The sequence below is a fragment of the Panthera pardus genome, unplaced genomic scaffold (genome assembly GCF_024362965.1).
Source record: "Panthera pardus isolate Hobbes unplaced genomic scaffold, ASM2436296v1 HiC_scaffold_3, whole genome shotgun sequence".
In the NCBI taxonomy this organism is placed as follows: domain Eukaryota; kingdom Metazoa; phylum Chordata; class Mammalia; order Carnivora; family Felidae; genus Panthera; species Panthera pardus.
This window is the reverse complement of record NW_026526876.1, coordinates 35,995,698-36,023,529: the sequence shown is the minus strand read 5'-3', so window position 1 is coordinate 36,023,529 and position 27,832 is coordinate 35,995,698. Positions and strand designations below refer to the sequence as shown.

The 27,832-nt window shown below is 45.1% G+C and overlaps 1 protein-coding gene across 1 annotated transcript; it reads right to left on the bottom strand.

Annotated features, from left to right (window-relative positions):
- Positions 1-181: 181 nt before the first annotated feature.
- Positions 182-22,373, bottom strand: CWC25 (CWC25 spliceosome associated protein homolog). The gene is made up of 10 exons (XM_019415979.2): positions 22,184-22,373; positions 19,646-19,818; positions 14,659-14,895; positions 11,797-11,866; positions 10,943-11,070; positions 10,219-10,282; positions 9,368-9,579; positions 8,902-9,000; positions 2,044-2,205; positions 182-1,327 (listed from the first exon to the last, which is right to left on the bottom strand). The coding sequence occupies exons 1-10, from the start codon at positions 22,199-22,201 to the stop codon at positions 1,213-1,215; spliced, it is 1,278 nt and encodes a 425-aa protein (XP_019271524.1). The 5' UTR covers positions 22,202-22,373; the 3' UTR covers positions 182-1,212.
- Positions 22,374-27,832: the final 5,459 nt, after the last annotated feature.

The following is a 27,832-nucleotide window of genomic DNA, read 5'->3' as shown; positions in this document are numbered from 1 at the left end:
ATCGTAAGTGCTCAAAAATACAAATCCAACGTCGTTTTAAGCAGAATTAGGGATTGGCAGAACAAGGAACTGGCCCAGCTTAATGTGTGGGTCAACAGGGCCTAGGACTGCATGGGTCAAATGAGGGCTTCTGGTAAAAGAATAGAAAAGGGGAAGGAGTAAAGACAGGAGACCGGTCCCATGAGTTTTGGGGTTTTTTTAATACCTGACTAAAAATTAGTAGCAAACACCTCCTGAAATTTTAGCATTGTAATAAGATTACTACATGATAAAAAGGAAGCCATGAAAGGAACAGCTTCCATTTTATTTTATTTTAAGAGCCAGGGTGGGAGCACACTGGTAATTTGGTCCTGACTCCTAAAATCATTTGACTTCACCACTGCACTGCCCACATGGGAGACTATAAGCAGTGTAAAAGGATAGATACACTAGATCCGATCTACAAACCCAGGCTTCTCCTAAACTAGCTGGATTCAGAGGGGAAAAAAAAGCTGACCTGCCTTACCGTATTACTCGATAACAAGATACATTTCCATGACATAGTAAAGTCACTTACCGAACAAGATATTCTCACAAAGCTAACTTTTTAAAAAGCTTGTAAAAATTATACATTTATACACATACACACTACACTTTTACAGTTGAAAAGATAGTCCAAATAGTTCAACAGCTCATTTAGTGCTTTTTTGTATTGTTTTCCCTTCCAGATTCTTTGTCACCCCCCTTTGCTCTGCCCTAAGCAGACATCATTCTGTCCCATTATCTACTAAACCCAGTAAATTCATTTACCCCACTAGGCGCCATCTACCTGGGTGACTCTGGAGGGAGGTTTCTGAAAGGTCCGGTCTATACCGAGGCACACAGTTTACACGGGTGGGAAAGAAGTGGCATAATCAGTATCACGACCACAGGGAGCAGCCCTTCCACGGCAGGACAAGTGCTCACACCTACATGGTCCAGTGCCCACTCATTAAAAACACAGTCAAAACCCACTCAGCACCCAGCAAAAGTTACTGAGGGTCCCATAAAGCGAGTCACACTGGTTCTTAAAGGAAGTGAGCTGTTTCGGGAATCGCTGGAGGAGAGTCACTTTGAACAGTGGTGGTTTGACAACTGTGGAAGAAGTCACTTGAACTCTTATAAAGAGAATTTTTAAGGGATCAGCAGCCTCCCTGGAAAATTCAGGAAAACCAACAAAAGAGGGGATGGTTTTCATCTTTTCATAAAGTTCTTCTCCAGAGCTATTGAGGTTCTCTGCAGAGAGTAGATATTCCGTTTTACCCGGTCCTCCAGGGAGGAGGTAGATGCACTCTCCAGCTTCATGCGACTAGGAACAGAAGAGAGGAGAATAATGTGAGTTACAAATATTTGTCAGCTGGTCAACTCTCTGGCAGAATTAGAAGAAACGGGTTGCCAGTCATATAGCCCATGTAGAAATACAAGCTCTTTTAAAAGCCCATGTAGATAACTTTGGAGTGAGTCCATTTGGAACTCCATTCTTTAAACCAATATCCCTAAGGGCAAATTTATCTGTTTTGGAAAGTAAGTAAAGCCTCATTGGAAAAAGGCCTCCTGAGAGGCGCCTGGGTGGCTCAGTCAGTTAAGCATCCGACTCTTGATTTCAGCTCAGGTCATGATCTCACAGTTCGTGAGATCAAGCCCCACGTCAGGCTCTGTGCTGACAGCGTGGAGCCTGCTTGGGATTCTCTCCCCCGCCCCCCCCCCCCACCCTTCCCCTGTTCATGCAAAAAAAGAAAAAAAAAAAAAAGGAAAAAGGCCTCCTGAGCCATGAACTCTTATTTAAATGGAAGGCAAGGAGATTCAATGAAAATACTAATTCACTTCTCCTCTCCTCAAATCAAAACCATCCCACTGTCTGGCTAGATGCTGGGAGTAGTAACAAAGGTGGCTTGGAGGCTGACCTCCCCGTTCTCTCTGCATAGTCACAGAAACACCAGGAACACGATGAGTGAGTCAGCTGCCCAACTGCCTCCTTGGAACCATAGCCATGAAAGCCTTTAGGCAGCAGGAAGATGCACTCACTGGATAAACCTTCCATCTCGGGAGCCCAGCTTCTCCAGCTTCTGCTCCCGTTCGTCATCCTTAGCGTGCCTCTTGAGGATGTTTAGCCTCTCTTCCTCCCGCCACTTGGCATTTTCCATCATCTCTTGCCGTTTTCGCTCTAGTTCCTCTGATGAGAGCTTTCTGTTGAACACAAAAACCATCAGGTCTACTTCTCTCCCAGCAAAAAAAACCCAAACACTTCAGGGAGAACAGATATCAGGTAGGACCCCAGGTTCTCCATCGCACCGCTCTCTCCATGGAAATGCCCAACCCAGGGCCAAACTCAGCATGAGTTTCCTTCCTTCCTAACATCTTGGGTCAGGTGGTTTCATCCAAATTTCAAAGACTTGTAATGAAGGATTCCATACTCTCTCAATAATCCCTGGAGTGATTATTCTGAAACATTAAAAACAAAATATTCCCCCCCAAAAAACAAAATATTCCACTGTTTGCTCAACAACTTATTGGAGTATGGGGGACTAAGTTAGCCATGTGACTGTTCACATCTACCATTTACCCACTGGAAATGCTTAGAAATTCATGGACGCAGCCCATGAGTATACCACTTTGGGACTAAGCCAGAAGCCAGATGCCTGAAGAATTCAAGTCAATTCAACTTAACCTCAGAAAGTAATGGGTAAGTCTTTCCTGGCACTCATTGAAAATGAAGTCAGAGCAAGAAGAGGAGGTGATGAAGGAGCTCAATCACTATTTAACAATATGAGAAACCCGAATCCATTGCTTCTCAAATGGGTGTGATGTACCCATTTGGAAGATTCCCCTTTAGAGGTGCCTGGCTAACTCAGTTGGTAGAGCATGCGACTCCTGATCTTGGGGTTGTAAGTTTAAGCCCCATGTTGGGTGTAGAGATTACTTAAAGTCTTTAGAGAAAAAAAAAAAAAGATCCCTCTCTAAATTTATTTTTTTGTAGTAATCTCTACACCCAACGTGGGGCTCAAACTTAACAACCCCAAGATCATGAGTCGCAGCTCTTCAGATTGAGCCAGACAGGTACCCCATGAAAGATCCCCCTTTAAAAGAAAAAATAAGGGGTGCCTGGCTGGCATAGTCGGAAGAGCATGTGACTCTTGATCTCAGGGTCATGAGTGGAAATAACATCCCAAAATGCCAGCAGCCAGAGTTAGAGCCATTGGTCAGGCAACCAGAGGGTTGGTTTTTTTTTTTCCTCCTACAAAAATTTAATGGTTCCTGACAGGAGAACCAAAGGTAACCAGAGGGTATAAGAATGTCCCCAGCTAAAAACCAGTACAAAAAACCAATCTCCACCAGTAGACAAGCCCTGCCCATACACAATACAGTGATCTCAGCTTTTTTTTTTTTTTTTAAATGTTTATTTATTTTTGACAGAGAGAGAGAGAGGGAGAGAGAATGAGCGGGGGAGGGACAGCGAAAGAGAGAGAGACACCGAATCTGAAGCAAGCTCCAGGCTCTGAGCTGTCAGCACAGAGCCCGACATGGGGCTCGAACTCACAGACCTTGAGATCATGACCTGAGCCAAAGTCGGACGCTCAACCGACTAAGCCACCCAGGCGCCCCAGATCTCAGCTTTTTAATGCCTAGGAAGACACAGTGAAATATCACCAAACATTTCAGGAAAGCCTCTCACATGAAAGCAACCAAAGGAAAAGGAAAAGAGAACTTAACAAAGATAAACCACGAAACTTTTAAAAAATGTACAATTCATCTTAAATAAAACTATTTAAAATTGGCAACAAAAAGTGAACAATTAAAAATCTCACTCAGAGGGGCGCCTGGGTGGCTCAGTTGGTTAAGCGGCCGACTTCGGCTCAGGTCATGATCTCGTGGTTTGTGAGTTCGAGCCCCGCGTTGGGCTCTGTGCTGACAGCTCAGAGCCTGGAGCCTGTTTCAGATTCTGTGTCTCCCTCTCTCTGACCCTCCCCCGTTCATGCTCTGTCTCTCTCTGTCTCAAAAATAAATAAACGTTAAAGAAAAAATTAAAAAAAAATCTCACTCAGAGATGATAAATCAAAGATATTACATCATTGAAATGGGAAAGGCTTTTATTTGTTTTACTTTCTTTTAATTTTTTATTTGAGAGAGAGAGAGACTGCAAGCAGGGGAAAGGGGCAGCAGAGAGAGAGAGAGACTTCTAAGCAGGCTCCGGGCTCAGCTCGGAGCCCAACGCAGGGCTCAATCCCACAACCCTGGGATCATGACCAAAGTCGAAACCAAGAGTTGGATGCTCAAGAGACTGAGCCACCCAGGCACCCCGAGAAAGGCTTTTAAGAAGGAACAATCAGAACATACAAGAGCTCTGAAAAATCAGAGAGAACAAAGAAGTTATCAAAGAAATGATACAAGAACATTTCCCAGAAATAAAATCCGTTAAGTCAAAACTGAAAGAGGCAAATATTGACCCTAGAAAAAATATGAAACTCATACAAGAGATATAACCTCAATATTCTGCTTGGCAATGAAAAGTATCAATGAACAATATTTACATAATGGAAGAACATGAATTCACTTATTGACAAAACCAAAAACTGTGATATTTACCTAATGGAATAAATGGAGGGAGAAGAAATATGGGACTGGGAGTGTATATGAGCTCATTTATTCCAATAGTAAGAAAATACCTAATGTCTAAAATTGATGACTTAAGGGGCAGCTGGGTGGCTCAATCGGTTAAGCGCCCAGCTCTGGACTCTGGCTCAGGTCATGATCTCACGGTTTGTGGGTTCGAGTCCTGTGTCGGGCACTGTGCTAACAGTGCAGAGCCTGCTTGGGTTTCTTTCTCTTTCTCTCTCTCTCTCTCTCTCTCTCTCTCTCTCTCTCTCTCTCTCTCCCCTTCTTTCTTCCCCTCCCCTGCTTGTGCTCTTTTTCTCTCAAAATAAGTAAACTTAAAAATAAATAGATAAATAGGAATAAATAGATAAGTAAATATAAATGAATGAATGAATGAATGAATAAATAAATAAATAAATAAATGATGATGACTTAAGGGGTGCCTGGCTGGCTCAGTTGGTAGAACATGAGACTCTTGATCTTGGGATTGTGAGTTCAAGCCCCATATTAGGGGTAGAGATTACTTTAAAAAATCAAATCTTAAAATAAATAAATAAATCATACATACATACATACATACATAAAATTCATGACTTAAGAGACAGCAACATGTGCATATTTTTAGAGACAGGTAGCTGCCAAAAGAAACCGCTCAAAAAGCTGAAAGTGTTTGCCACTAGGCAGCATGACTGGAAGTGAGGTCAGGCAGAGCAAGGAACTGGTAGTTTCTGTAAGATTTTTTTTTTTCATGTTTATTTTATTTTTGAGAGAAAGACAGAGTGTGAGGGGGGAGGGGCAGAGAGAGCAAGGGAGACACAATCTGAAGCAGGCTCTGGGTCTCACAAGGCACCTCTTGTGAGGAGATTTTTAATCGTTTTTAACTTTTAAAAATGTGTATTATTGGGGGTGCCTGGGTGACTCAGTCGGTTAAGCCTCTGACTCTTCATTTTAGCCCAGGTCATCATCTCACAGTTTGTGAGTTCAAACCCCTGCTTGGGATTCTCTCTCGATCTCCCTCTCCCTCTGCCCCTCTCCCCCACTTGCAGTCTCTCTCTCGAAAATAAAAAAAAATAATAACAATTAGGAGCCTGGGTGGCACAGTCAGTTGAGTGTCCAACTTCAGCTCAGGTCATGATCTCACGGTATGTGAGTTTGAGCCCCGCATCAGGCTTGTGCTGAGAGCGCAGAACCCGCTTCGGATCCTGTGTCCCCATCTCTCTCTGCCCCTTTCCCGGTTGTGCTCACTCTCTCTTTAAAAATAAATAAAATGTTAAAAAAAATAAATAAAATAAAATAGAATAAAATAGAATAAAATAAAATAAAATAAAATAAAATAAAATAAAATAAAATAAAATAAAATAAAATAAAATAAAATAAAATGTATCTCTAAGGGGTATTATCTGATCAAAATAATTTAAGCCTCGATAATAACAGTAATTGTGCCTCTAAAATAATAGTAATTAATATAAGAGTAATAGCTTTATTTTTTATTGCCTGCAGCCACTTTTACTCTGGGCAATTTATAAGCCCAATAGAAGGAATTTTAGGCATTTCTGGGGTGTGACATCACGGTAGTGGTTTTTTGGTCTGTCTTGAGCACATATATTTTTAACTTATAAAAGGGCTGTGTTGCCTGTAAGAAATTTCAAAAGCAATCAAAACTAATATTAATTAAATGGGAATCCCAAAAGACCCCAAAAATTTTTTACAAGAAAAAATACAGTCTTGGCCCATAAAAATTACTTTATTTTATAATTTTTTTAACGTTTATTTATTTTTGAGACAGAGAGAGACAGAGCATGAACGGGGGAGGGGCAGAGAGAGAGGGAGACACAGAATCGGAAACAGGCTCCAGGCTCTGAGCTGTCAGCCCAGAGCCCGACGCGGGGCTCGAACTCACGGACCGCGAAATCGTGACCTGAGCTGAAGTCGGACGCTTAACCGACTGAGCCACCCAGGCGCCCCTAAAAATCACTTTAAATTAAGCATCTCACTATAAAAGAGAACCTTCATCTTTTCAGCCATTAAGAAAGTCATTTTAGATCACCAGCTAAAATACACAAAAGAAAGAGTTCTCACAGAATTCTCAATTATGGCCCTAATTTTTCTTTTTCTTAATTCAGCATCATCTTAAGTACATAAAATAAAACAACCTTGACCACTTGGAACACCAAACCAAAACAGACAATGAAATCATAAAGTCTATGCGTTAAAGTTTCTGTGCTTTTACTCCTGGGGAAGAGAGGTCTTGAGGGCTCTAAACCATTTATGTCACAAAATTCAACACAAATTGAAAGGGAGGTAAGGAAGGCTGATAAAATAAAACAAACTAAAGTGAGGGGCACCTGGGTGGCTCAGTCGGTTAAGTATCCAACTCTTGGTTTTGGCTCAAGTCATGATCTCACGGTTCCTGAGTTCAAGCCCCGCATCAGGCTCTGTGCTGACAGTGTGGAGTCTGCTTGGGATTCTCTCTCTCCCTCTCTCTCTACCTCTCCCCTGCTCATGCTGTCTCTCTCTCAAAATAAATACATAAACTTAAAGTGATGGTAGATGGCAAAAGAGAGAAAAACAAAGCAGGATCTGAAAAAAGCCTGCTGCCCACAAGCCTTAAAACACAGAAACAAATACTTACACTCACGAGCATCTACCCTAAGAGCAGCATGAATTACAGCACAGCTGAAAAACTGCCAACTAATAATAGGTCAAATTCTATGTAACATACTCTGTCTGGGAAGGCAGGGAAGTATATAACGTACTTTTAAAGGTTGTCAGTCAAGACTAAACCTTTTAAAAGTTTCTGTTTCGGGGTGCCTGGGTGGCTCAGTCGGTTAAGCGGCTGACTTTGGCTCAGGTCACGATCTCACGGTCCGTGAGTTCGAGCCCCGCGTCGGGCTCTGTGCTGACAGCTCAGAGCCTGGAGCCTGTTTCGGATTCTGTGTCTCCCTCTCTCTGACCCTCCCCTGTTCATGTTCTGTCTCTCCCTGTCTCAAAAATAAATAAAATGTTAAAAATAAATAAATAAATTTAAAAAAAAAGTTTCTGTTCCTTGGAGACTCAGGGAGTCAGGCAATTAAGAGTTGCAAGGGACATGTAGGGTCTGCCTCTGTTTTAACACAGTGAATAAAAGAGGTGGGTATAGACTCTCGGCGGTTCTCAACGTTGGCTGCCCACCCCCAGAGGTTTTGATGTAGTAGGGCTGGGGTGTAGCTGGGTAACGGGATTTTTTCTTTTTTATGCTTCCCAGGTGATTCGAACGTGCAGCCAATTTGGGCAGTAAAAGGAAGTTCGCAAGAGTTGCCTGGCTCCTCTAAATTCTAAGAGCAAGACGGACCCCTAGGGACAGCCTTTCATGGGCACAACCAACTCCCCTCAGGTCCCAGGGCTTTATGTCCCTGTTCTGTCTGACCCACTACACACCCAACGTGAACACAGAGTCCATCTTAGGGTGTCGGCCCTCAAGGAGAGCACCCTGCTTCTCCTTCAGCTGGTGGCTCAAGAAAGGAGCACTCTCTCAAGAAAAGCTTCTCGGTGGAAATCTCTTGAGAGAATTAACATGCTTAGATGTCCAGAGACAGTCGCTTAATCGATTGTTCATCAAGTTAAAACTCTTACTTTGTCCTTTCAGTGTGCGCAGTGTAGGGAGGCGGGACAGACTGTTAAAAGCTGACAGGAAGAGGGGCCCCTGGATGGCATCTGACTTCAGCTCATGAGGTCAGGATCTCACAGTTTGTGAGTTCAAGCCCCACGTTGGGCCCTGTACTGACAGTGCAGAGCCTGAAGCCTGCTTCAAGTTCTGTGTCTTCCTCTCTCTCTCTGCCCCTCCCTTGCTCACGCTCTCTCTCTCTCTCTCTCTCTCTCTCTCAAAAATAAAAAAATAAAATATTAAAAAAAAAAGCTGACATGAAGAATAAAAGCAGGTTTGGCAAAAAGGTGATGTAGGGGTGCCTGGGTGGCTTAGTCGGTTAAGCGTCCAACTTTGGCTCGGGTCATGATCTGACTGATGGCTTGTGAGATCAAGCCCCGCGTCGGGCTCTATGCTGACACCTGGGAACCTGGAGCCTGCTTTGGATTCTGTGTCTCCCTCTCTCTCTGCCCCTCCTCTGCTCACGCACTGTCTCGTTCTCTCTCAAAGAGAGAGGTTTGGGTTAAAATTTTTTTAATTAAAAAAATTTTTTTAATTAAAAAAAGAAAGAGAAAAGGTGATTTAGATTATCCACCTGCCCTGGTTTGAGCCACTCTGAGACTCAGGCCCGCAGAGTCTGAAGTTCACCTACGAGGCTCTTGACTCACCTGGTGTATCCAGGAGCATGGCGCCTTTGATAGACCTCTTTTTTAGGCGATGGGCTCTTAGTGCGGCCTCTCTCTCTCCTGTTGACCTTAGAGTTGTGCCTGGGACAGACACACAGAGGGCAGAAAGGAGAAAAGCCTTTTCAAGGTAGGGGCTTTTATCGTGTCCCTCAAATGATGGGAGAAAAGCTAACAGTCTTAGAATTACAATCCAAATTGAAGGGAACAGAGGGCAGAGGTGGAAGAAAAGCAAATACCTAAAGAAACAGAAGATTTGGTACTAAACTCACTCCAAAGAGCCTACATATATAAATATGTAGTTCTGGGGGACTGAGCTTTACATAGCGGTGGGGGAAAATGATGTAAAGGAAATAAACCAAAGGCGTTTGGAAAAATGAATGAACAGAAACACCTGCGGTGAGCAACCCCCACCCTTACAGGCCATTTCCCAGTGAATTCCTACACTCACGGTTTGCTTGGCCTTGGGGACCGTGACCTTCTGCCTGGGGATCGAGAACTCCTGTCCCGGGACCCTGCTTCTCTGGTGCTCTTCTTGCTGGCATGTCTGGGAGGTGAGTGGGAGGAGCTTCTGGACCTGGAATAATTCTTCAACCCGTGCATTCCCTTTTGCTTGGCTGTCAGAGGACTCTGCAGTCCCTGGCTGTGGTAGGAGTCCCTGATCTGTAGCACCAAGGAAAGGAAGAAAAGGTATTCAGAGGAAAATGTGCAGCTCAGGAGGAAATGCAGTGAAACAAGGAAATGAATGAGCAACGAGGGTCTGTACGAACCTAAGTGGGCGTACCGATCCCATCGCACAGTTGCCTCAGAGAACCACTCAAACTTAGCAAAGTTATCTGCAGAGTCCCCTAAGAGAATGTACCCACCCAGTCACCTCCACTGGCTTGGCGCTTCACCAAAGCCTGAGCAGGAGCAAGAGACAGAGCATGGAGAACAGGCCCTAAGGTTAAACCTACTATGGGAAAAAGGGATCCAGAGGGATGTCCATCTGTCAAAAGTCATCAACCTTGAAGCTTAAAATGCCTGCATTTCACGTAAGTTATCTGCAGAGAGACGGGCAGAACGCCTGCAGGCCCCACTGGTGGTTTAGACTCTCCACTCAGAGGGCCCCCAGCCCCGGTCGGAGGCTCAAGGACAAGGAATGGGCCAGTTCCCCAGCGGTGCCCGCTTTGGCTGCCCAAACTCCCTTTTTCCCATGTGATGTCTGACTGGCTGCTCGAAATGCTCTCTGTCCAAAAAGGCTCTCAAGTTAACACATTCCCTGGTCCACGGTCACTCCCTCTGAGACGCCCACACCCTTACCTGTAAGCCATATCCAGGGGCTTTGGACAAAACAGGGGAAGAATCTGCCGTCTTCTTTTGAGCTCTAAGAGATTAAAACACACATTCATTGAAAAAGAAAATGTATGAAGGTCCAGTTTAAATGTCTCGTGCTAAAACATGCCTCCTCCTGCTTCAGACGTGACCTTCCCCACTTCTATTACTTGGGAGCGTGGCTCTCGCTTTGGACTGTCTTTGGAAGATGCATCAGCACAGTCATGTTTTTCCTGTGAAAACACGTGGGCCTGGCTCTTCAGCCCCACCGCCTGAACACATTCTCCTCTCACCTCGTGCTGCTTGCTATTCCAGCGACTAAGAGTGAGTCAGCGGTGACAGTGCTCACTGTTCCCACAGAGAAGGCACACAGAATGCGCCCAGATGGGCCCATTAATGCATTTAAAAAAAAAAAAAAGGCCTACATAAAACCCACTTCGGTCTTGGAGGAGTCATAAGCTGAGACGAAAGTCACAGCCAGGATGTCTGAGCTAAGACCTACAAGGCTACGGGCAGCCCTTTAGGGGCCATGCCAAGACCTCCAAGGAACTCTGGTGCTAGATGGCAAAGTTCTGTGGGCACGGGGCCCACGTACGAGCGTTCACCACTGAAACCCCAGTGCCTGGCAGTTCCCAGCCTAGAGCAGCCGTGACTACGTGGGGAATGAATGAGTGAATGAGTCAATGAGGGAGGCCCGCCCCCACGTGCTCACCTCCCCCGGCTGCGCTCATCCTGGCTGCTGCCGCCATCGCTACTTGAGCTTCTGTGCTTATGTTTCTTGTGCTTCTTTTTCTTCTCCTTCTTTTTCTTCTTCTCCTTTTTTTCCAGACTCATTTGCAACTACAAAACACCCAGAACATAACCATGCAAGATCACGAAGGCCCCTGTCGGTCCCTCCGAGGGGCCTGGTTCACGCCCGAAAACTACCTGACTTCGTCCTCTGGGACTACAGAGGCCCAAGACACCAGCGGAGTTTCCCCATCAACAAGAGGGGGCAAGTCTTACCTTGAGGGGTGCATAAACAGCCCCTAGACTACTGAACAGAATCTCGGGCGAGTGGGGCTAGGAATCTGTATTTTTAAACCATCCCCAGAACCGGTGCCTGGGAATTTCCAATCTGTCAGAGGAACTCCCAGCAACACCGAAAGCAATCGGGGACCGCAGGATCCAGCTTTCCATTCTCCTTGCCAACTAATCCAAAACACAATCGCGGAATATGTCACGTGAATGACAAATGGGCCCTCGAGGCTTGATATCACCTGATCCCCTGAACACACTGTGTGATGAGGACTTGCACAGGCCTATCCCATACTCCCCTTTTTCTAAACAAAACAAAACAAAAAAGACATCACATGGTGCTCTTCCAATCAAAAAAATAAAAGAGAAGATAAGCTTAATTGAGCTTGATAATGAAGACTGCATAAAATCACCAAGGGAAGGTCTCTAAAAGCGAGAATGTAAAAGCCATTCTGTCTGCCCTCTCACAAGGTAAGAGTGAATGGTGAGTAGTTCTCACGAAAAGTAGCTAAAAGGCACTCTTGGTGCCTAATTTGATGCACTGCTTACCAATTCTTTGATTTTCTTCATTTTCACGGGATTATTCAACACCTCTCTTTTTTTCTCTTCCTCCTTCTTCCTAAAGAGAAAGAGAACATTATAAAAATCATGACTATCTCTTTGGGGAAGGGGATTAAGTCATTCATTGTACTCTCCACAAGACCATCTATACAGCAATCGTTTTTCCAAATACACGCAGACAGGCCCTGTGTTAAAAGCTACATGATGGTGTGGAAGTCAGGACTCTTCCTCAAATCTGCAGAAGGGACTGAATGGTGTGGGGCAAGTCCACACTGGCTCCCTGTTGTACAAGAATGAGTATGGGGAATGCCTGAGTGGCTCAGTCAGTTGAGTATCTGACTTGGGCTCAAGTCATGATCTCATAGCTTGTGAGTTCAAGCCCGCGTCAGGCTCTGTGCTGACAACTCAGAGCCTGGAGCCTGCTTCGGATTCCGTGTCTCCCTCTCTCTCTGCTCCTCCCCCACTTGCTCTCTCTCTCTCAAAAATAAATAAACATTAAAAAAAAATTAAAAAAACAAAAAGGAGTCTTACTCTCATTATTCATGAGGGTAAACTGGTCAGCCTTCATGGAAGACAATTTGGCAATACTTATCACTGCCTGCACACTCTTTAACCAATTCTTTCCCAAGAATTTGTTACTGTATGGATATAATCAAGAGGTCCCTACAGAGTCGTCCATATTATAACAATGAAAATTCAGAAACAGGTTACGGACCTAATAAGAGAGTATTAAAAAATTATGGTATACCACACAATATCGACATAAAAAATGGTATTACAGAAACATAGGGACGTAGAAAGATGCTTGCTATATATAATTAGGTGAAAAAAAGCTTATAAAATAATGGGCACAATATCTGTACATCAATGTTCACAGTAGCATTATTCACAATAGCCAAAAAGTGGAAATAACCCAAATGTCCATCGACAGACGAAGAGACAAACAAAATGTATACAACGGAATATTATTCGGCCTTAAAAAGGAAGGACATGTTATACATGGTATAACATGGACGAACCTGGAAGACATTATACTGAGCGAAATAACCCAATCCCACAAAAAGATAACTACTGTATGATTTCACCTATATGCTTATAGTAGAACTCAAAGAAAAGAGAATGGTGGTTTGCAGGGGCTGGGGCAAGGGGAAATGTGGAGTTCTTGTTTCATGAGTAAAGAGTTTCAGCTTTGTAAGGTGAAAACCTTTTTTTTTTTTTTTTTTTAACATATTTATTTTGGGAGAGAGAGAGTGCGAGTGGAGAAGCAACGGAGAGAGAGGGACACACAGAATCAGAAGCAGGATCCAGGCTCTGAACCTGTCAGCACAGCTAACACAATTACCACAATTTAATTAATTATGAGGCTAACAAAATGGTGGGGCGCCTGGGTGGCTCAGTCAGTTAAGCGTCTGACTCTTGATTTCAGCTCAGGTCGTGATCTCGCAGTTCTTGAGTGCAAGCCCCCAAGTCGGGCTCTGAGCTGTTAGCACGGAACCTGCTTGGGATTCTCTCTCTCTCTCTCTCTCTTTCTCTCTCTCTCTCTCTCTCTCTGCACCTCTCCTGCTCACACTCTCTCTCTCTCAAAATAAATAAATTTTTATACAATACCTTTATATATATATCTATGCAATACCTTTAACATGTAAATAACTTTATTTTTTTATTTAAAAAAAATTTTTTAATGTTTATTTTTTATTTATTTTTTTTTTTTTAATTTTTTTTTCAACGTTTTTTATTTATTTTTGGGACAGAGAGAGACAGAGCATGAACGGGGGAGGGGCAGAGAGAGAGGGAGACACAGAATCGGAAACAGGCTCCAGGCTCCGAGCCATCAGCCCAGAGCCTGACGCGGGGCTCGAACTCACGGACCGCGAGATCGTGACCTGGCTGAAGTCGGACGCTTAACCGACTGCGCCACCCAGGCGCCCCTAATGTTTATTTATTTTTGAGAGAGAGAGACAGAGTGTGAGTTGGGGAGGGGCAGAGAGAGAGACAGGCACAGAATCTGAAGCAGGTTCCAGGCTCCGAGCTGTCAGCAAGAGCCTGACGCGGGGCTCGAACCCACGAACCGTGAGATCATGACCTGAGCTGAAGTTGGACACTCAACCGACTGTGCCATCCAGGTGCCCCAATATGTAAATAACTTTAAAATGTTTTCAAAAGAAGAAATATAAATGACAAAGGTTTTTCAATGTTCAACCTATCCACTTGAAATAAAATCCTGCAAATTAAACCAAACAAATTTATACATATGGCAAAATGCAACTCCACTTTGATACATTACACATTAGGGTTTCGAGGCAGATTCTTTTTAAAGGGTTTGGCTGCACAAAAAAGGAGGGCCGGGGGGTAGGTAGAAGGCCTGTTCACCCACCTATCCCACGATATACATATCCCCAAATTTCCAAGAAGCTGCCAGGCTTTCTCATCTTTTTTTTTTTTTTTTTTTTTAATTTTTTGAGAGACAGAGAGAGAGAGAGTGCGAATCCCAAGCAAGCTCCGCACTATCGGCACAGAGCCTGGTGTGGGGCTCAATCTCACGAACCACGAGATCATGACTTGAGCCGAAACCACCCCTAACCAACTGAGCTACCCACGTACCCCTTACCTTGCTTCTATCCCATTTTTTGTTCAAGGGCCAAAGGTAAATGAATAAATCTGGTCTGCCCTGGTCTACTTGCCATCTCTTATCACGTGGCCTAGATAAGACACACTAGATGGAGCCTCCTTCCCAACATCAGGGAGCCCAAATGGAGACAAATCCTTTTACAGAGCAGACCAAAGTCAAGAGGAAACCGACTGGAAAGCTGAGCAGCTATGAAAAAACCCTCCCCGGCCCGTCGCCAGTACCTGATGATGAAGAGCGGGTCCTCCCGGATTTTGCTGGCCATGTCGAGGAGGGAATTGGCACCGGATGGGGCAAAAATGGAACCTGGGAGCAGTCCTGTCTCCGAAGAACAGCCTGCCTCCTTCTCCTCCATCTTCTCAAAAACGTACTTGTCAATGGGGCGCCCCAGCAAGTACTCATCACGGTTCACCATCCCACCAGGACCCTGATACATCCAGTCCAATTTTTCTTCTTTTTTCCTAGGTCAAGACCAAAAAAAAATACAATCAAAGGAAGCGTAGGGCTCTTGCAGACCTACACACACAACCCCAACACGAGGGAGAGATGGCAGCTGGCAAGAGCACGACTCATTCTCCAAGCACCTAGTAGGGACTAAACGCTGTGCTCCTCGTGGCACATGAGAAGAAATGGTGCTTGCCGGCATGGAGCTCGCCATTCCGTGGAGAGATCGTTCCTCCACACTTAAAGCAATTTCTGTGAAGAAAGTATCCTCCCAGACATGGACGTTTGTTCAGGGCTTCTCAAGCCTCCTTTACAAAGTCCTTATGTTATGCTTTCATTTTGAGGATGATCTGAAACAATAAAGAGATTCTGCATCACCTCATGACCGAGAACAGTTTCAGGGAGCACGTGTGCGGTTGTTCGAGGTGTCTTTTGGAGCATGGACACAAGCAGGAATTCCACATGTGAGATAACTCAAGATGATGAGAAAAGACCAGAGATAAGTGAAGAAGGAAATTATGCTTTCAAGCCAAAAGAGAGTTATCAATATCAGTAATGTCAGTCATGTCTGATATTTGCCAAACAAACATTGCCCTGTGCTTCTGAGGGGGAAAAAATGGTGGGAAAACTGAACCTTCCCACAACAGACGGCAAAGGCACGCCAAATTAAGTGCATGCGCCGCAGCAGCCGATAGCACGTTTACACTGCGAGCGGCTAAGTAGCTTCATCAAAAGCAGTATTACCTGTAACATTAAATTCAATGTTTTTGAATATGGCTTTTCAAAACTGGCGTATCTATTTTTGTTTACGATTATGTAACAACTATGAGCATAAGGAAAGTCTTCTTAGTTAAGTCTTTGGATATTTTTAATAAGAATATTTTAACCTAATAATGGAGGGTCATAATGCTTTCGTTTTAGATTTGTTTTTGTTTTTTTCCCCATTAAAAGGAGCGGTTTGAGAAACCCTCTAGTCTATAATTAAAAACTGATTGTGGGCCACTGGGGTCGGGCTCCACCCAGCTTGCCCAGCCTCACTCACCCCACTGGAGTCAAGAAGGAGGAGTATAGACAGGGCCGCGCCCTGGCGAACTGTGGGAGACTGTGGTGGGGCCTTTACAATGAGTACCGCAGGTAGTGGAGTCTTTCAAGCAATTAAAGGTTCTTGCCATTCTCCAGCTGGAATAAACCAGCGGCTACAGGAGACTTTGACAGCTATTAAAATCAGGCCTCCGCAGTTGGGAGGTAGCTTTGTAGTTTGGAGAGGTCTGTTTTCCACGATCGATTGTTGTGTGGTTCAAGATAGAGGGAACGAAGGCCTCTGAAACTCCATCACGTGTGCTGCCTTGATAGGAGCCACACTGGCAGCAAGAAATGGACCAGTGGCCATGGTTGTTGGGTCAGCTGTGATGGGTGATCCAAGGATTAACTGGACGAGCTGGCATCTGGTTGACAAGATTTGCTTTTGTGCAGTTTCTTTTTTTTTTAATATGATTTATTGTCAAATTGGCTTCCATACAACACCCAGTGCTCATCCCAACAAGTGCCCTCCTCAATGCCCATCACCCACGTTCCCCTCTCCCCCATCCCCCATCAACCCTCAGTTTGTTCTCTGTATTTAAGAGTTTCTTATGGTTTGCCTCCCTCCCTCTCTGTTTGTAACTTTTCCCCCCTTTCCCTTCCCCCATGGTCTTCTGTTAAGTTTCTCAAGATCCACATATGAGTGAAAACATAGGATATATCTGTCTTTCTCTGACTTATTTCGCTTTTGTGTGGTTTCTCAATGGTCCTTAGTTTGTTGAAGACTCCTCCCAGTTGCCTTCAACCCAGTGACCACTCTCCCCATTGGAGACTATATGGACAATGCCAATAGGACTTCTTTCCCAGGACTTCTTTAACAGAATAAGTTGCAGTTCAAGAAGGATTTGGGAAGACCAAGGTACAGTCTGTTTTTAAACCATAGGATAACTATGGCCAAACAGGCTATGAAGAGACATTTAGCACACGGCGGGGGGGGGGGGGGGGGGGGGGGGGGGGAGGGGATGAGGTGTGTAAAAAGAGAATACATTTCTTTATCCACCCTTGGACTGTATTTGTGACTATAGTAAATGTCCAATAGCATTAAAATAAAATATATAATAAGTGCTTAGAAGGTCAAGGACAAAGGGCAAATAACCGTGAAACATGGCCACCATTTCCTTTGGGACTTCTGTGCCTGGGGCGGAAAAAAAAAAAAGAAAAAAAGAATTGATTGTGAAAGGCAGACCACTTCAGATCTTAAGGAAGTCTGAGTAGGAAGATCAGTGTTGCCTAGAACATTCTAGGAAGCTCACTTTCCTGAAAGGCCGTATAATCAACATGATAGTTAAGAGCACTAGCTCTGGAGTCAGGCAACAGGGATTTGAACCCCAGGTCTAAAGCCACGCACCTTCTCCGAGCCCTGGTGTCCTCACCTGTAAAATGAGGATAAAACTGTACCTACCTCACAGGTTTGTTGGGGATTAAATAAGACACATCAGGCATATGATGTGTAATGCTTTGCTGAATAAAAATTTCAAGGGGCACCTGGCTGGCTCTGTCATAAGAGCATGCAATGCTTGATCTTGGGATTGTGAGTTTGAGCCCCATGCTGGGTGTAGAGATTACTTTAAAATAAAAAAAAAAAAGAGAGAGAGAGAGAGAATTTCACAATTTTTTTTTTTTTTTTACTTTTGGTTAGTGGGAAAGCAAACTCTTATGACTAGTGAGTATTGAATCTAAAATTGGTATCTGTTCGAAAATCAAAGGTTCACAAAGTCTAAAATTTCACATAGAACAATGTGTGTTCACTTTGTAAGCTGCCCAGGAATTAATTTGAATGTGTGAAATTTATTTACATTCAATTATTCGTTTTTATTAAACATTTTTTTAAATTTTTACTTATTTTTGAGAGAGAGATGGAGCATGCAAGAGTCAGCGGGGCAGAAAGAGAGGGGGGGACAGAGAGTCCAAAACAGGCTCTGCGCTGACAGCAACGAGCCCAACGCGAGGTTTGAACTCATGAACCACGAGATCATGACCTGAGCTGAGTTGGCTGCTTAACCAACTGAGCCATCCAGGTGCCCCTATTTGCATTAAATTATAACGTAGGTGTCTGGTTGGCTCAGTCAGTAGAGCATGCAACTCTTGATCTCAGAGCTGTGAGTCTGAGCCCCCACATGGGGGGCAGAATTTACCTAAAAAAAAAAAAAATTTAGGGGCACCTGGGTGGCTTAGTCAGTTCAGTGTCATGATCCTGGGGTTGTGGGATCTAGCTCCACTTTGGGCTCCGTGCGGAGGGTGGAGCCTGCTTAAGATTCTCGCTCTCTCCCTCCCTCGGCTCCCTCCCCCACACACTCTCGCTCACTCTATAAAAAAAAAGAGTAAATTTTTTTTTTTGCTTTATAGGCTTTAATTTACATAAAGCCTATAAAGTAAAATAATTTAAGGCGTGTCTACAGTACCAAAAACCATAAAACTTCATTCCCTTATCTCACTGGATATATTAATGTCATATTTTGTTGTATTTAAAAATTCTAAAATTCTTTTTTTTTTTCCAAATTTTAAAAAATCTATTTTGAAAGAGACAGAGACAGCGCAAGTGGGGGAGGGGCAGAGAGCGAGGGAGAGAGAGAATCTCAAGCAGGCTCCGCACTGTCAGTGCAGGGCCCAAGGCAGGGCTCGAACCCACAAAGCCGTGAGATCATGACCTGAGCCGATACCAAGAGTTGGGTGCTCGAGGGACTGAGCCACCCAGGTGCCCCTAAAAACTCTTATTTATTTTAAAACATTCCAAGTTTCATACTTGAGTCAGAAGGGCCTTCTCCCCAATCCATTATCCTGAACGTCCCCAGGGCACCATGTCCCTCATGCCATTTCCATGAAGTGAAACTAAGTTTCACGTACACACACAACCCTGAATGTCACAGACCCTGTCATGAAGTATTAAGGAAGAGCCCTAGATACCCAGTGGGGAGAGTATGCCACAGGGCACCCCGGGGACTTGCCCACAAGGACGCGAGCAAGGCAAACGTACGAGGAGAATGAACAAGGAGACGGGGCCGATTACCCCATTTCTGGCTCTGTGTTGTTCTCGCAAAACTCAAGAATGCGCTGTACGCTTTATGCTTTGCATTTTTCTCAGAACACATGTCCTCCCACCTCAGTTTATGAGATGGGTAGCCTGATAATTATCTGCTATTCCTATCCCATATTATACAAGAGGAAACTGAAATAAGGTAAAACCGAGTGGTGGGACTGTCCACGCTCACGTAGCTTTTACTGACAGACGCACCATCTGCCTCCCTCCACGAGGCCTCACTGCGCCCCTGAAATGAGTCCACGGTACGTAAACAAACAAAAGCAGGTCTGAGACCTGGACACGTCCCGAGGGGCGGGGTGGGGGGCAATCATCCTCAGGCCTGGTTATTGGTCGATCGCCTGCCACAAGCCAGGCCTGCGCTAGGCCCTTTGGGTGTCATCTCATTTGATCCCCCACAAACCTTGGGAACTGGACACTCTCCCTTCCTTGGTCCTACCGAGGTCACCGAGGCCCCGAACTTGCTCTCGGTGCCACAGTGAGGTCAGGACACCCCAAGCCAGCCTCAGCGCTCAGGCCGGGCCGACTCCCAAACCCATGCTCTTAACCAGCAGGTCTGCAGCCAGAGGATGATGCCGCTGGGGGCCGGTCCTGAACCCTGGGACACCCACAGCCCCGCCGCCTCCCCGCAGCCCCGGCTGCCCCCTCACTTGACGGCCCCGACGTCCTCGGCATAGCGCTGCATCTCTTCCCGGGCCCGCTCCTCCCGCAGCTCCCGCTGCAGCTCTTCGATCTTCTTCCGCTCAGCCTCATGCTTCTGCTCGGCCTTCCACACCTTCTCCACATTGCGGAGGGTCTGGGGGTGCCAGCTCTTCTTCAGATTCTGTGGTGGCGAAAGGAGGGAGAAGACGATGAGGGGAGCCGGTGGGTGCGTGGGCCCCACCACCACCGACCCCTCTGCTCCCTGTTCGTGCCAGGGCAGACATCTAGGGGCAAGGCATCGTTCACAACGGCGAGGTTGGCCCCCACCAATCTCCCACACATCCAGGGGTTCTGTTCAAGTATGTAAGGCGTCAGGCCTTGTCCGGGTTCCCTTTGAACACTTTTCACTCGGAATGCACACGACTTGGACTTCCACGGGCCATTCCTGAACTAAGGGTTAGTGATGACAGTAAAGGAGGAATGGGCAGAGAGGTGGGAAGGTAAACTCTAAAAGGCAACAGAACTCAAGTGCCTTTGGCAGGGGACCTTTCATTTTCACGAACACAATCTTCCTTCTCTCGAGTCCACTTAACCTGCCTTCACCTTGGTTTACAACCCCAACCTTTCGTGGTTTACAACCCCACCGAGTACCTCTTTCACCCTTCCTTCCTGGGACTCTCCCCTTGGTTCTGAGCTCCCCTTCGCACTACACCTGGACGGACTTCAAGAATGCTTCTCCTCTCCCGCTTCCCCATAAACCACTACTTTGGTTCAGCTTCCCAACCAGGGAAGGTTTCCTGGAAGCAGTGATCATCTAAGGACAACTATAATTTAGCCCAGTGATGTAGGAAGCAGGGTAGAGTGGGGGCAGATTTCCAGAGGGAACAGCACACACAACCGCAGGCCCAGCGGCAACCAAGAACACAGCACAGATGATTTCGTGTGGCTAAAGGTGGCATGCAAGCTGATGAAGGGGGACGGGGCCGAGGGGCAGGGGCGGGGGGGTCCAAGATGAAATCAACAAAACCAACTAAGAAAGCAATAGAATAAGGGCCTTATAAACCATGTTAATGGAGTGGGCTTGTAGGAAACACTAAACAGTGCAGGCATGACTAGCTATCATGTGAAGAATGGATTGGAGAGGGCAGAGACTGGAGACCAGGAGACCAGTTAAGAGGCCTAAATGAGAAAACCAACACAAGGTATCTGGCATGGAGAAGGTATTCAGTCAATGAGGGCTCTCTTTTTTTTCTTTTCTCTCTTCCTCCTTGTCCTTCCTTTCCCTTCATCAGGTCACTCAATCCCCTGTCCCCTCCCCATCCCTGGCCTTATCCTACTGGTCTTCCTCTCTCTCCTTTAACATGGGTGATCTTGCCCCCCCCCCCATGCACTCCACATTTGGCAATGTCCAGACACATTTTTGGTCGTCCCATCCAGAGAAGAGTGCTACTGGTATCCAGTGGCTAGGGACCAAGAATGCTGCTAAACATCCTACAATGCATAGGGCTATCACCCCCCCACCCCCGACACACACACACACACACACACACACACACACAAGCAAAACAAAAAGTGGTGCCTGGGTGGCTCAGTCACTTGAGCATATGACTCTTGATTTCAGCTCAGGTCATGATCCCAGGGTCATGGGATCGAGCCACACTCAGCGTTAGAATTAGGTGTCATTCTAATCAGTGACACCTAACAAACTCTAATGCAGATACTGGATAGGTAGAATTGATCTATTTGCTGATTCAATCAGCTACACTTTAAAGAGATTAGCATCTTTCTGACCTTGCACCATGCCGTTGTGGGTCTTTTGCCCCGTCGGGGGCTTCAGCACCCTACAAATGAACTATGCAGTTCAAGAGAAATTGCCACATCACTTATATTTAAGTGCCATAAATCCAGAAGAAAGTTCTGTCACTACAGATCAGAATGAAGCACTGACGAGGAGTGGAAGTCAGAAAGGTGGATATGAAGAAGATCTCTTCAGGTTTAAAACAGACCCCTGGATACGGCTCAAGGGCAAAGAGAATGGGGCACAAACCACTCCTACTATAGTCCAAAATATGACTGAACTCCCAGCTGAGGAAGAGAGAAGTGTCCCAAGACAAGACATACAAAGTAAAGCTTGCGTGACTCGATATCTGCCTCCTTTCGTAAGCATGGTTCCTCCTCCTCCTCCTCCTCCTCCTCCTCCTCCTCCTCCTCCTCCTCCTCCTCCTCCTCCACCTCCACCACCACCACCACCACCACCACCACCACCACCACCCCCTCCCAGAATTTCCAGTCGGGAGAGTCCCCGCCAACAAACAACACAAACACCTGCCGCCACCGTTGGCGACACGCTTCGCACACCTTTCCAAGTCTCCGCCCTGTCCCTCCGTGGCCCCAGAGATCGGTCCCCTCTCCAAGGCTACGGCTCCCTTCTCGCGAAAGCACGGCTGTGTAGCCATGGTCACCCACTCCCACACCCTCCAATTTCCGTCCCCAGACCCGGTCGGTCTCCCGCTCAGTCCTCTCCCGCCCAGGCTTCCCCCACTTACCAGATCTCCTCCCCCCATGACGACGGAGAAGTTTCCTCTCTGCGCGGACCTGGAGGATTCAGGAGGGATCCGGAGGAAACGCAGACAAACAGTTCAGCTGCGACCTCCCCGGATCTGGTCTCGGAGGCCACCGGCTGCCACTTCGACTGCCAGATCTAGAGCCCACTTCCGGGAGGGCGTCCTATTACAGCGTCGGCGTCTCGGGATGATGACGTTGCGCACTCTGACGCGCAGCAGCGCGAGCGTCACGGCCAGTGACGCCCAGATTGGCGGCGCCTGCGGTCGCGTTTTGGGCGTTTTGGTTGGCACCTCACCCGGTTTCGCGAGCGCTGTGTTGAAACGCCGCCGCTCGGTCCAGTTACCAGTCGGCCGCGGGCTGCGCCCCGCGGTCCTGTTGCCATGGCAGCGCGCCACGACTCTCCTCCCGGCTCTACCGCAGGCCGCACCGGGCTTCTGCCCGCAGGGCCCCAGCGCCGCCCAGCCTACGTCTGTCTCCTCGCCCGGGCACACCTCCCCGCAGCGGCCTTTTCCAAAAAAATAGCCCGCACTCCCCTCCAACCTCCACGCAGGGTCAACTCCCTTACTCCAGGCCGAGTTTACTGAAAGAAGGAGAAAGCATCGAACCGAACTTCCATCGGCTTCCCTGCACCAAACCTTTATTAAAAAAAATATATTTTTTGTTTATCAAATAATCTTTACCCCCAACCTGGGCTCGAACTCACGACTCTGAGAGATCAAAAGCTTCGTGCTCTACCCACTGAGACAGCCAGGCGCCCCTCCCTGCATCAAACCTTTAAAATGCCAGCTTCCCCATTTCCTTTCCCTTGGTTTACGTTGGAAGGGGCGTCGTTCCTAAGGCGGGGCGGTTCATCACACTCTCATCAAAATACTTTTCACTTGACTTCTCCGCACCACTCTCTAGAGTGTTGTTTTCTTCTGTAATCCCTTCTCAGGGAGCATTTTGTTCCTACTTCATCTTGCCTCTTAGGTTCTGTCTTGGGTCTTTTCACACTAAATGCTCTCACTGGGTGATCTATCTCATCTACTCACAGGGCTTCAGTTACCATCTATAAACTGATGGATCCCAAATTCATTACCTCCAGTCATATTTATCTTTCAAGCTCCAGGTTTTTAAGCCTGGCTATTAGATATTTCCAGTTGGACATCTGGGAGGCACATAAACTGAACTTATTATCTAACCTATCCGTATTTCCCCAACCCACCTCTTTTATCCCTTATTATTACCTTATTATTACTTATTATTACCACTTCTATCTTGGCATCATTCAAGACCTCTCCCTCCCCTCCAGCATCCAATCAGTCAACAAGATCCTCACTGCTAAACATCTCTCACATCTATCCACCTCTCTATCACCATTCACCGCCAGCTTGGTTCAGACTACCATCATCCTTCCTCTGGGAGAATTCTTATGTCCCTTCTTTCAGTTTTATCCCTTACGGATCTACGCATGACTTTATACTGAGTGATCTCTCTAAAATGCAAAACGCTGTATCAATCCCCGTGCTTTAAAACCTTTTAGGGGCACCTGGGTGGCGCAGTCGGTTAAGCGTCCGACTTCAGCCAGGTCACGATCTCGCGGTCCGTGAGTTCGAGCCCCGCGTCAGGCTCTGGGCTGATGGCTCGGAGCCTGGAGCCTGTTTCCGATTCTGTGTCTCCCTCTCTCTCTGCCCCTCCCCCGTTCATGCTCTGTCTCTCTCTGTCCCAAAAATAAATAAAAACGTTGAAAAAAAAAATTTAAAAAAAAAATTAAAAAAAAAACTTTTATAATTCGGCATTTTTCATACTATAATGTCCATATATTTGTTTGTTTGTTTTTAGAGGGAGAAAGCAAATGGAAGAGAGAGAGGGAGAGAGAATCTTAAGCAGTTTCCACATTCAGTGTGGAGTCCAGCCAGGGCTCAATTCCATGACCCTGGGATCATGACCTGAGCAGAAATCAAGAGTCAGAACACTCAACCGACTGAGACCTCCAGGTGCCCCTAAAGTCCATGTTTTTAACATATCTAGGCCCTTCATGATCTGTCCCTTCTTAACCTCTCCAGCCTCATAAGACTTCCTACCCCTTATTCACTGTTTTCTGGCAGGAAAACTTTTATCTCTCTGGCCAAACACTCTTAACATATTTTAAATAGCTAATGCATTATAAATACATTTTAAAAGATGCAAAAGGCAATACAATAAAAAAGTCACCCACCATCCTTATACCCTCCTCGATCAGAGTTATTTTATCTCATGTTTCCTTCAAGTACCTTCTTTTTTAAGTTTATTTATTTTGAGAGAGAGAGGAGCAAGCAGGAGAGGGGCAGAGAGAGAATCCTAAGCAGGTTGCTCACTGTCAGCGCAGAGCCCAACGTGGAGCTCAAAATCATGAACTGTGAGGGGCACCTGGGTGGCTCAGTTGGTTAAGCGTCCAACTTCAGCTCAGGTCACCATCTCGCGGTTCGTGAGTTCGAGCCCCGCATTGGGCTCTGGGCTGATGGCTCAGAGCCTGGAGCCTGCTTCTGATTCTGTGTCTCCCTCTCTCTCTGCCCCTCCCCTGTTCGTGCTCTGTCTCTCTCTGTCCCCAAAATAAATAAACGTTAAAAAAAAAATTAAAAAAAAAATCATGAACTGTGAGATCATGAACTGAGCTGAAATCAAGAGTTCAACGCTTAATCAGCTGAGCCACCCAAGCGCCCCTCCTCCAAGTAACTTTATAATTTTATATTAAATATTTATGTCTCGGATCCCTTTGGAATTTATTTTTGTGTATTGTCTTTCCAGTTGGCTACACATTTGCCTCAACGCTTTACAGAATAATCTTGTATTTTCCCCACTGGTGTGAAATATCCCTTTATTATATAGTGTATTCCCATTTGTATCTGAGTTTGTTTCTGGATTCTCTATTCCATTTCGTTAATCCCTCCATTCATATACTATTACCAAACTGTCCTCATTATTGTAACTTTTTTTTAATGACTGGTATGCCTACTTCTCCCTCAATACTCTTTCTCTGGAATGTCCTGGCTCTTCTTACACTTTTATTCTTCCAAGTGAACTTTTAAAGTCAGCTTGTCCAGTTCCAGAAACAGTGCTGTTTTGTTTTTATTGAAGGATATATCAATGTTTAGATTAATTAGAATTATAGCACTTATCACACTGTTTTATAAATTGCCTGTATACTTGTCTGTATCCATGTGAGTTCCATAATACTAGAGACTTTAGGTCATCTTTGTGTGCTTTATGCCTGGGACAGATTCTGGCACACAATAGTTGCTCAATTAAGTGTCGTTAAATGAATGAGTGAATGGATTGCTGAATCCTTAAAGGCTCATGTCTGGAGTCAAAGTTGACCAACGTATTTTTTTAGGGTATGATCTCATAGAAATAACAGTAATCATTAATGTTATTAATAATTACACAATAATAGGGGCGCCTGGGTGGCTCAGTCGGTTAAGCGTCTGACTTCAGCTCAGGTCATGATCTCATGGCTCCTGAGTTTGAGCCCCGCGTCGGGCTCTGTGCTGACAGCTCAGAGCCTGGAACCTGTTTCGAATTCTGTGTCTCCCTCTCTCTCTGCCCTCCCCCTCTCTCTACCCCATTCTCACTCTGGCTCTCTCTCCCTCAAGAATAAATGAACATTAAGAAATTAAATAATTACACACTAATAAAAGGGGCTGTATATTTGAAAAAGCAATGACTTTGTATGCCATGTAGGTTACTGTGACTTTGGACAAGTTATATAACCTCTCTGAGGGTTTTTCCCCATCTGTATAATAAATATACTACCACCTACCGTGAAAGTTGTTGTATTACATGAAACAGCATTTGTAAAGCATTTCACAAAGTGTCTGGCAGATAGCAGATGCTCAGTGGATGATAACAATTCTACCATGTTACTAACATCTGTAGAACTTCTTTTCAAGGACTCTATCTGATTGACATGAGAGATTAGGACAAGGATGCTTCTAAAAGCCAATGGTGCCATAGTTTTGTGGTGGAGAATATTTTAATACAAGACTCCCTATATCTGAGGGAGAGAGAACTGAAATTGCAGGAAATAATTTCTTTTCACCAGTGTTTTCCAAATTGTGACCTGGGGACTACCCATAATGGATTGCCCTGAAGGTCTTATTCAACCCTACAGAACCCTGGGCCCTACCCCTGAATCACTGAATCAGACTTCCCAAAGGGTCGAATCCCCGGATTCTAACAGGTTCTTCGTGTGATTCAGATGCACACTAAAATTTGAAAATGTTTTTAGAATAAAGTTAGTTTTCAAGGAAAAATATAGTCTTGTCTGAAACCAGGAAATGTGAAGGTTGTTTACAAACATCGTGATACAGAGATGCTTCCCCAATAAGGAAAGGCAAGACATCACTGATCAAGAAATTAATCACCGTGGCTGACTTGTGTTGCCTTTTCATCCAGCTACTCATCATTCATCCATCCATCCATCCATCCATCCATCCTTCCATCCATCCCTCCATTCAATAGATGTCAGACACTGGACAAATTGTATTATAGCCATAGTCTGCAAACTGACAAATTCTCTTCCTGAGGTAAAGTCAGGTCTTTGCTACTCCTCAGCTATTCCAGAGACAGATGCTCCAACTTTTGCTTCTTTGGGGCTTGTGGCAACCAGCCCTGTCAAGTAATCATAAATAGCCCCACAGCTGTTGACCAAGGTGAACACAGATAGGCTCTGATCAAGTGGTCTGGTTAAGCATAGATCTTTGCAGAAAGTGGTGGGAGAGGGAACTTTGGGGGTAAGTTAGCCAAAACATCATCGAAGTTAGGAAGCATTTCTTTCTTTTCTTCCTTCCTTCATCCATCAGCACCTTAAGGGAGAGATGATGATAGGCTAGTTAGCACTATACTTTTGTATGGAAGCTACAAAGATGGAAACTGTTTCTGCCCTGAAGGGGCTCATGGTGTGGAGGAGGTGACAGACATCGAAACACCTGACATCACTATAGTATAACAAAGGCTACAATTGAGAAATGTACAAAGTAATGTATTAACACAGAGAAATAAATTTTTGCACAAGCAGCAAAACATAATGAGCTCTGGAGTCAAAACACACTTGGGCTGGGATGCTGGCATGCCACATTGCAAGTCGGGAAACTTTTCTGAGCCTCAGTTTCCCCATAACCAAAACAATGATTTTATTAGTACCTAACCTACCTCATAAGGTTGCTGTGTGTATTAAATGAAGTAATGCTCTGCTCACCTACTTCAGTCATTCAAAAGTACCACGGTCATGATTTTTGTCATGTTCATATAACAATGACATTTATTTAATACTTTTACTTATATTGGTTCACCTTTTTAAAAACAGTCCCCAACATTTCATTATGAAAAATTTCAAACATTCAACACAGGTGAACGACTTTTACACGGAACATCTATAAACTCACCACCTACGTTCTACAGTGAACACAGTGAACACTTTACTATATTACTATACTGGATTGATCACATTTCTTTCTCTCTCTATATAATACATATTTATATTTTAATATATATAATTTATTGTGTTGATTTATATAGTTAATATAAATTAGAATTAATGTGTAAAAAATAAAAATATAAATATATAAATAAATATATAAATATATATTATATAAAAATATATTAAATAAAAT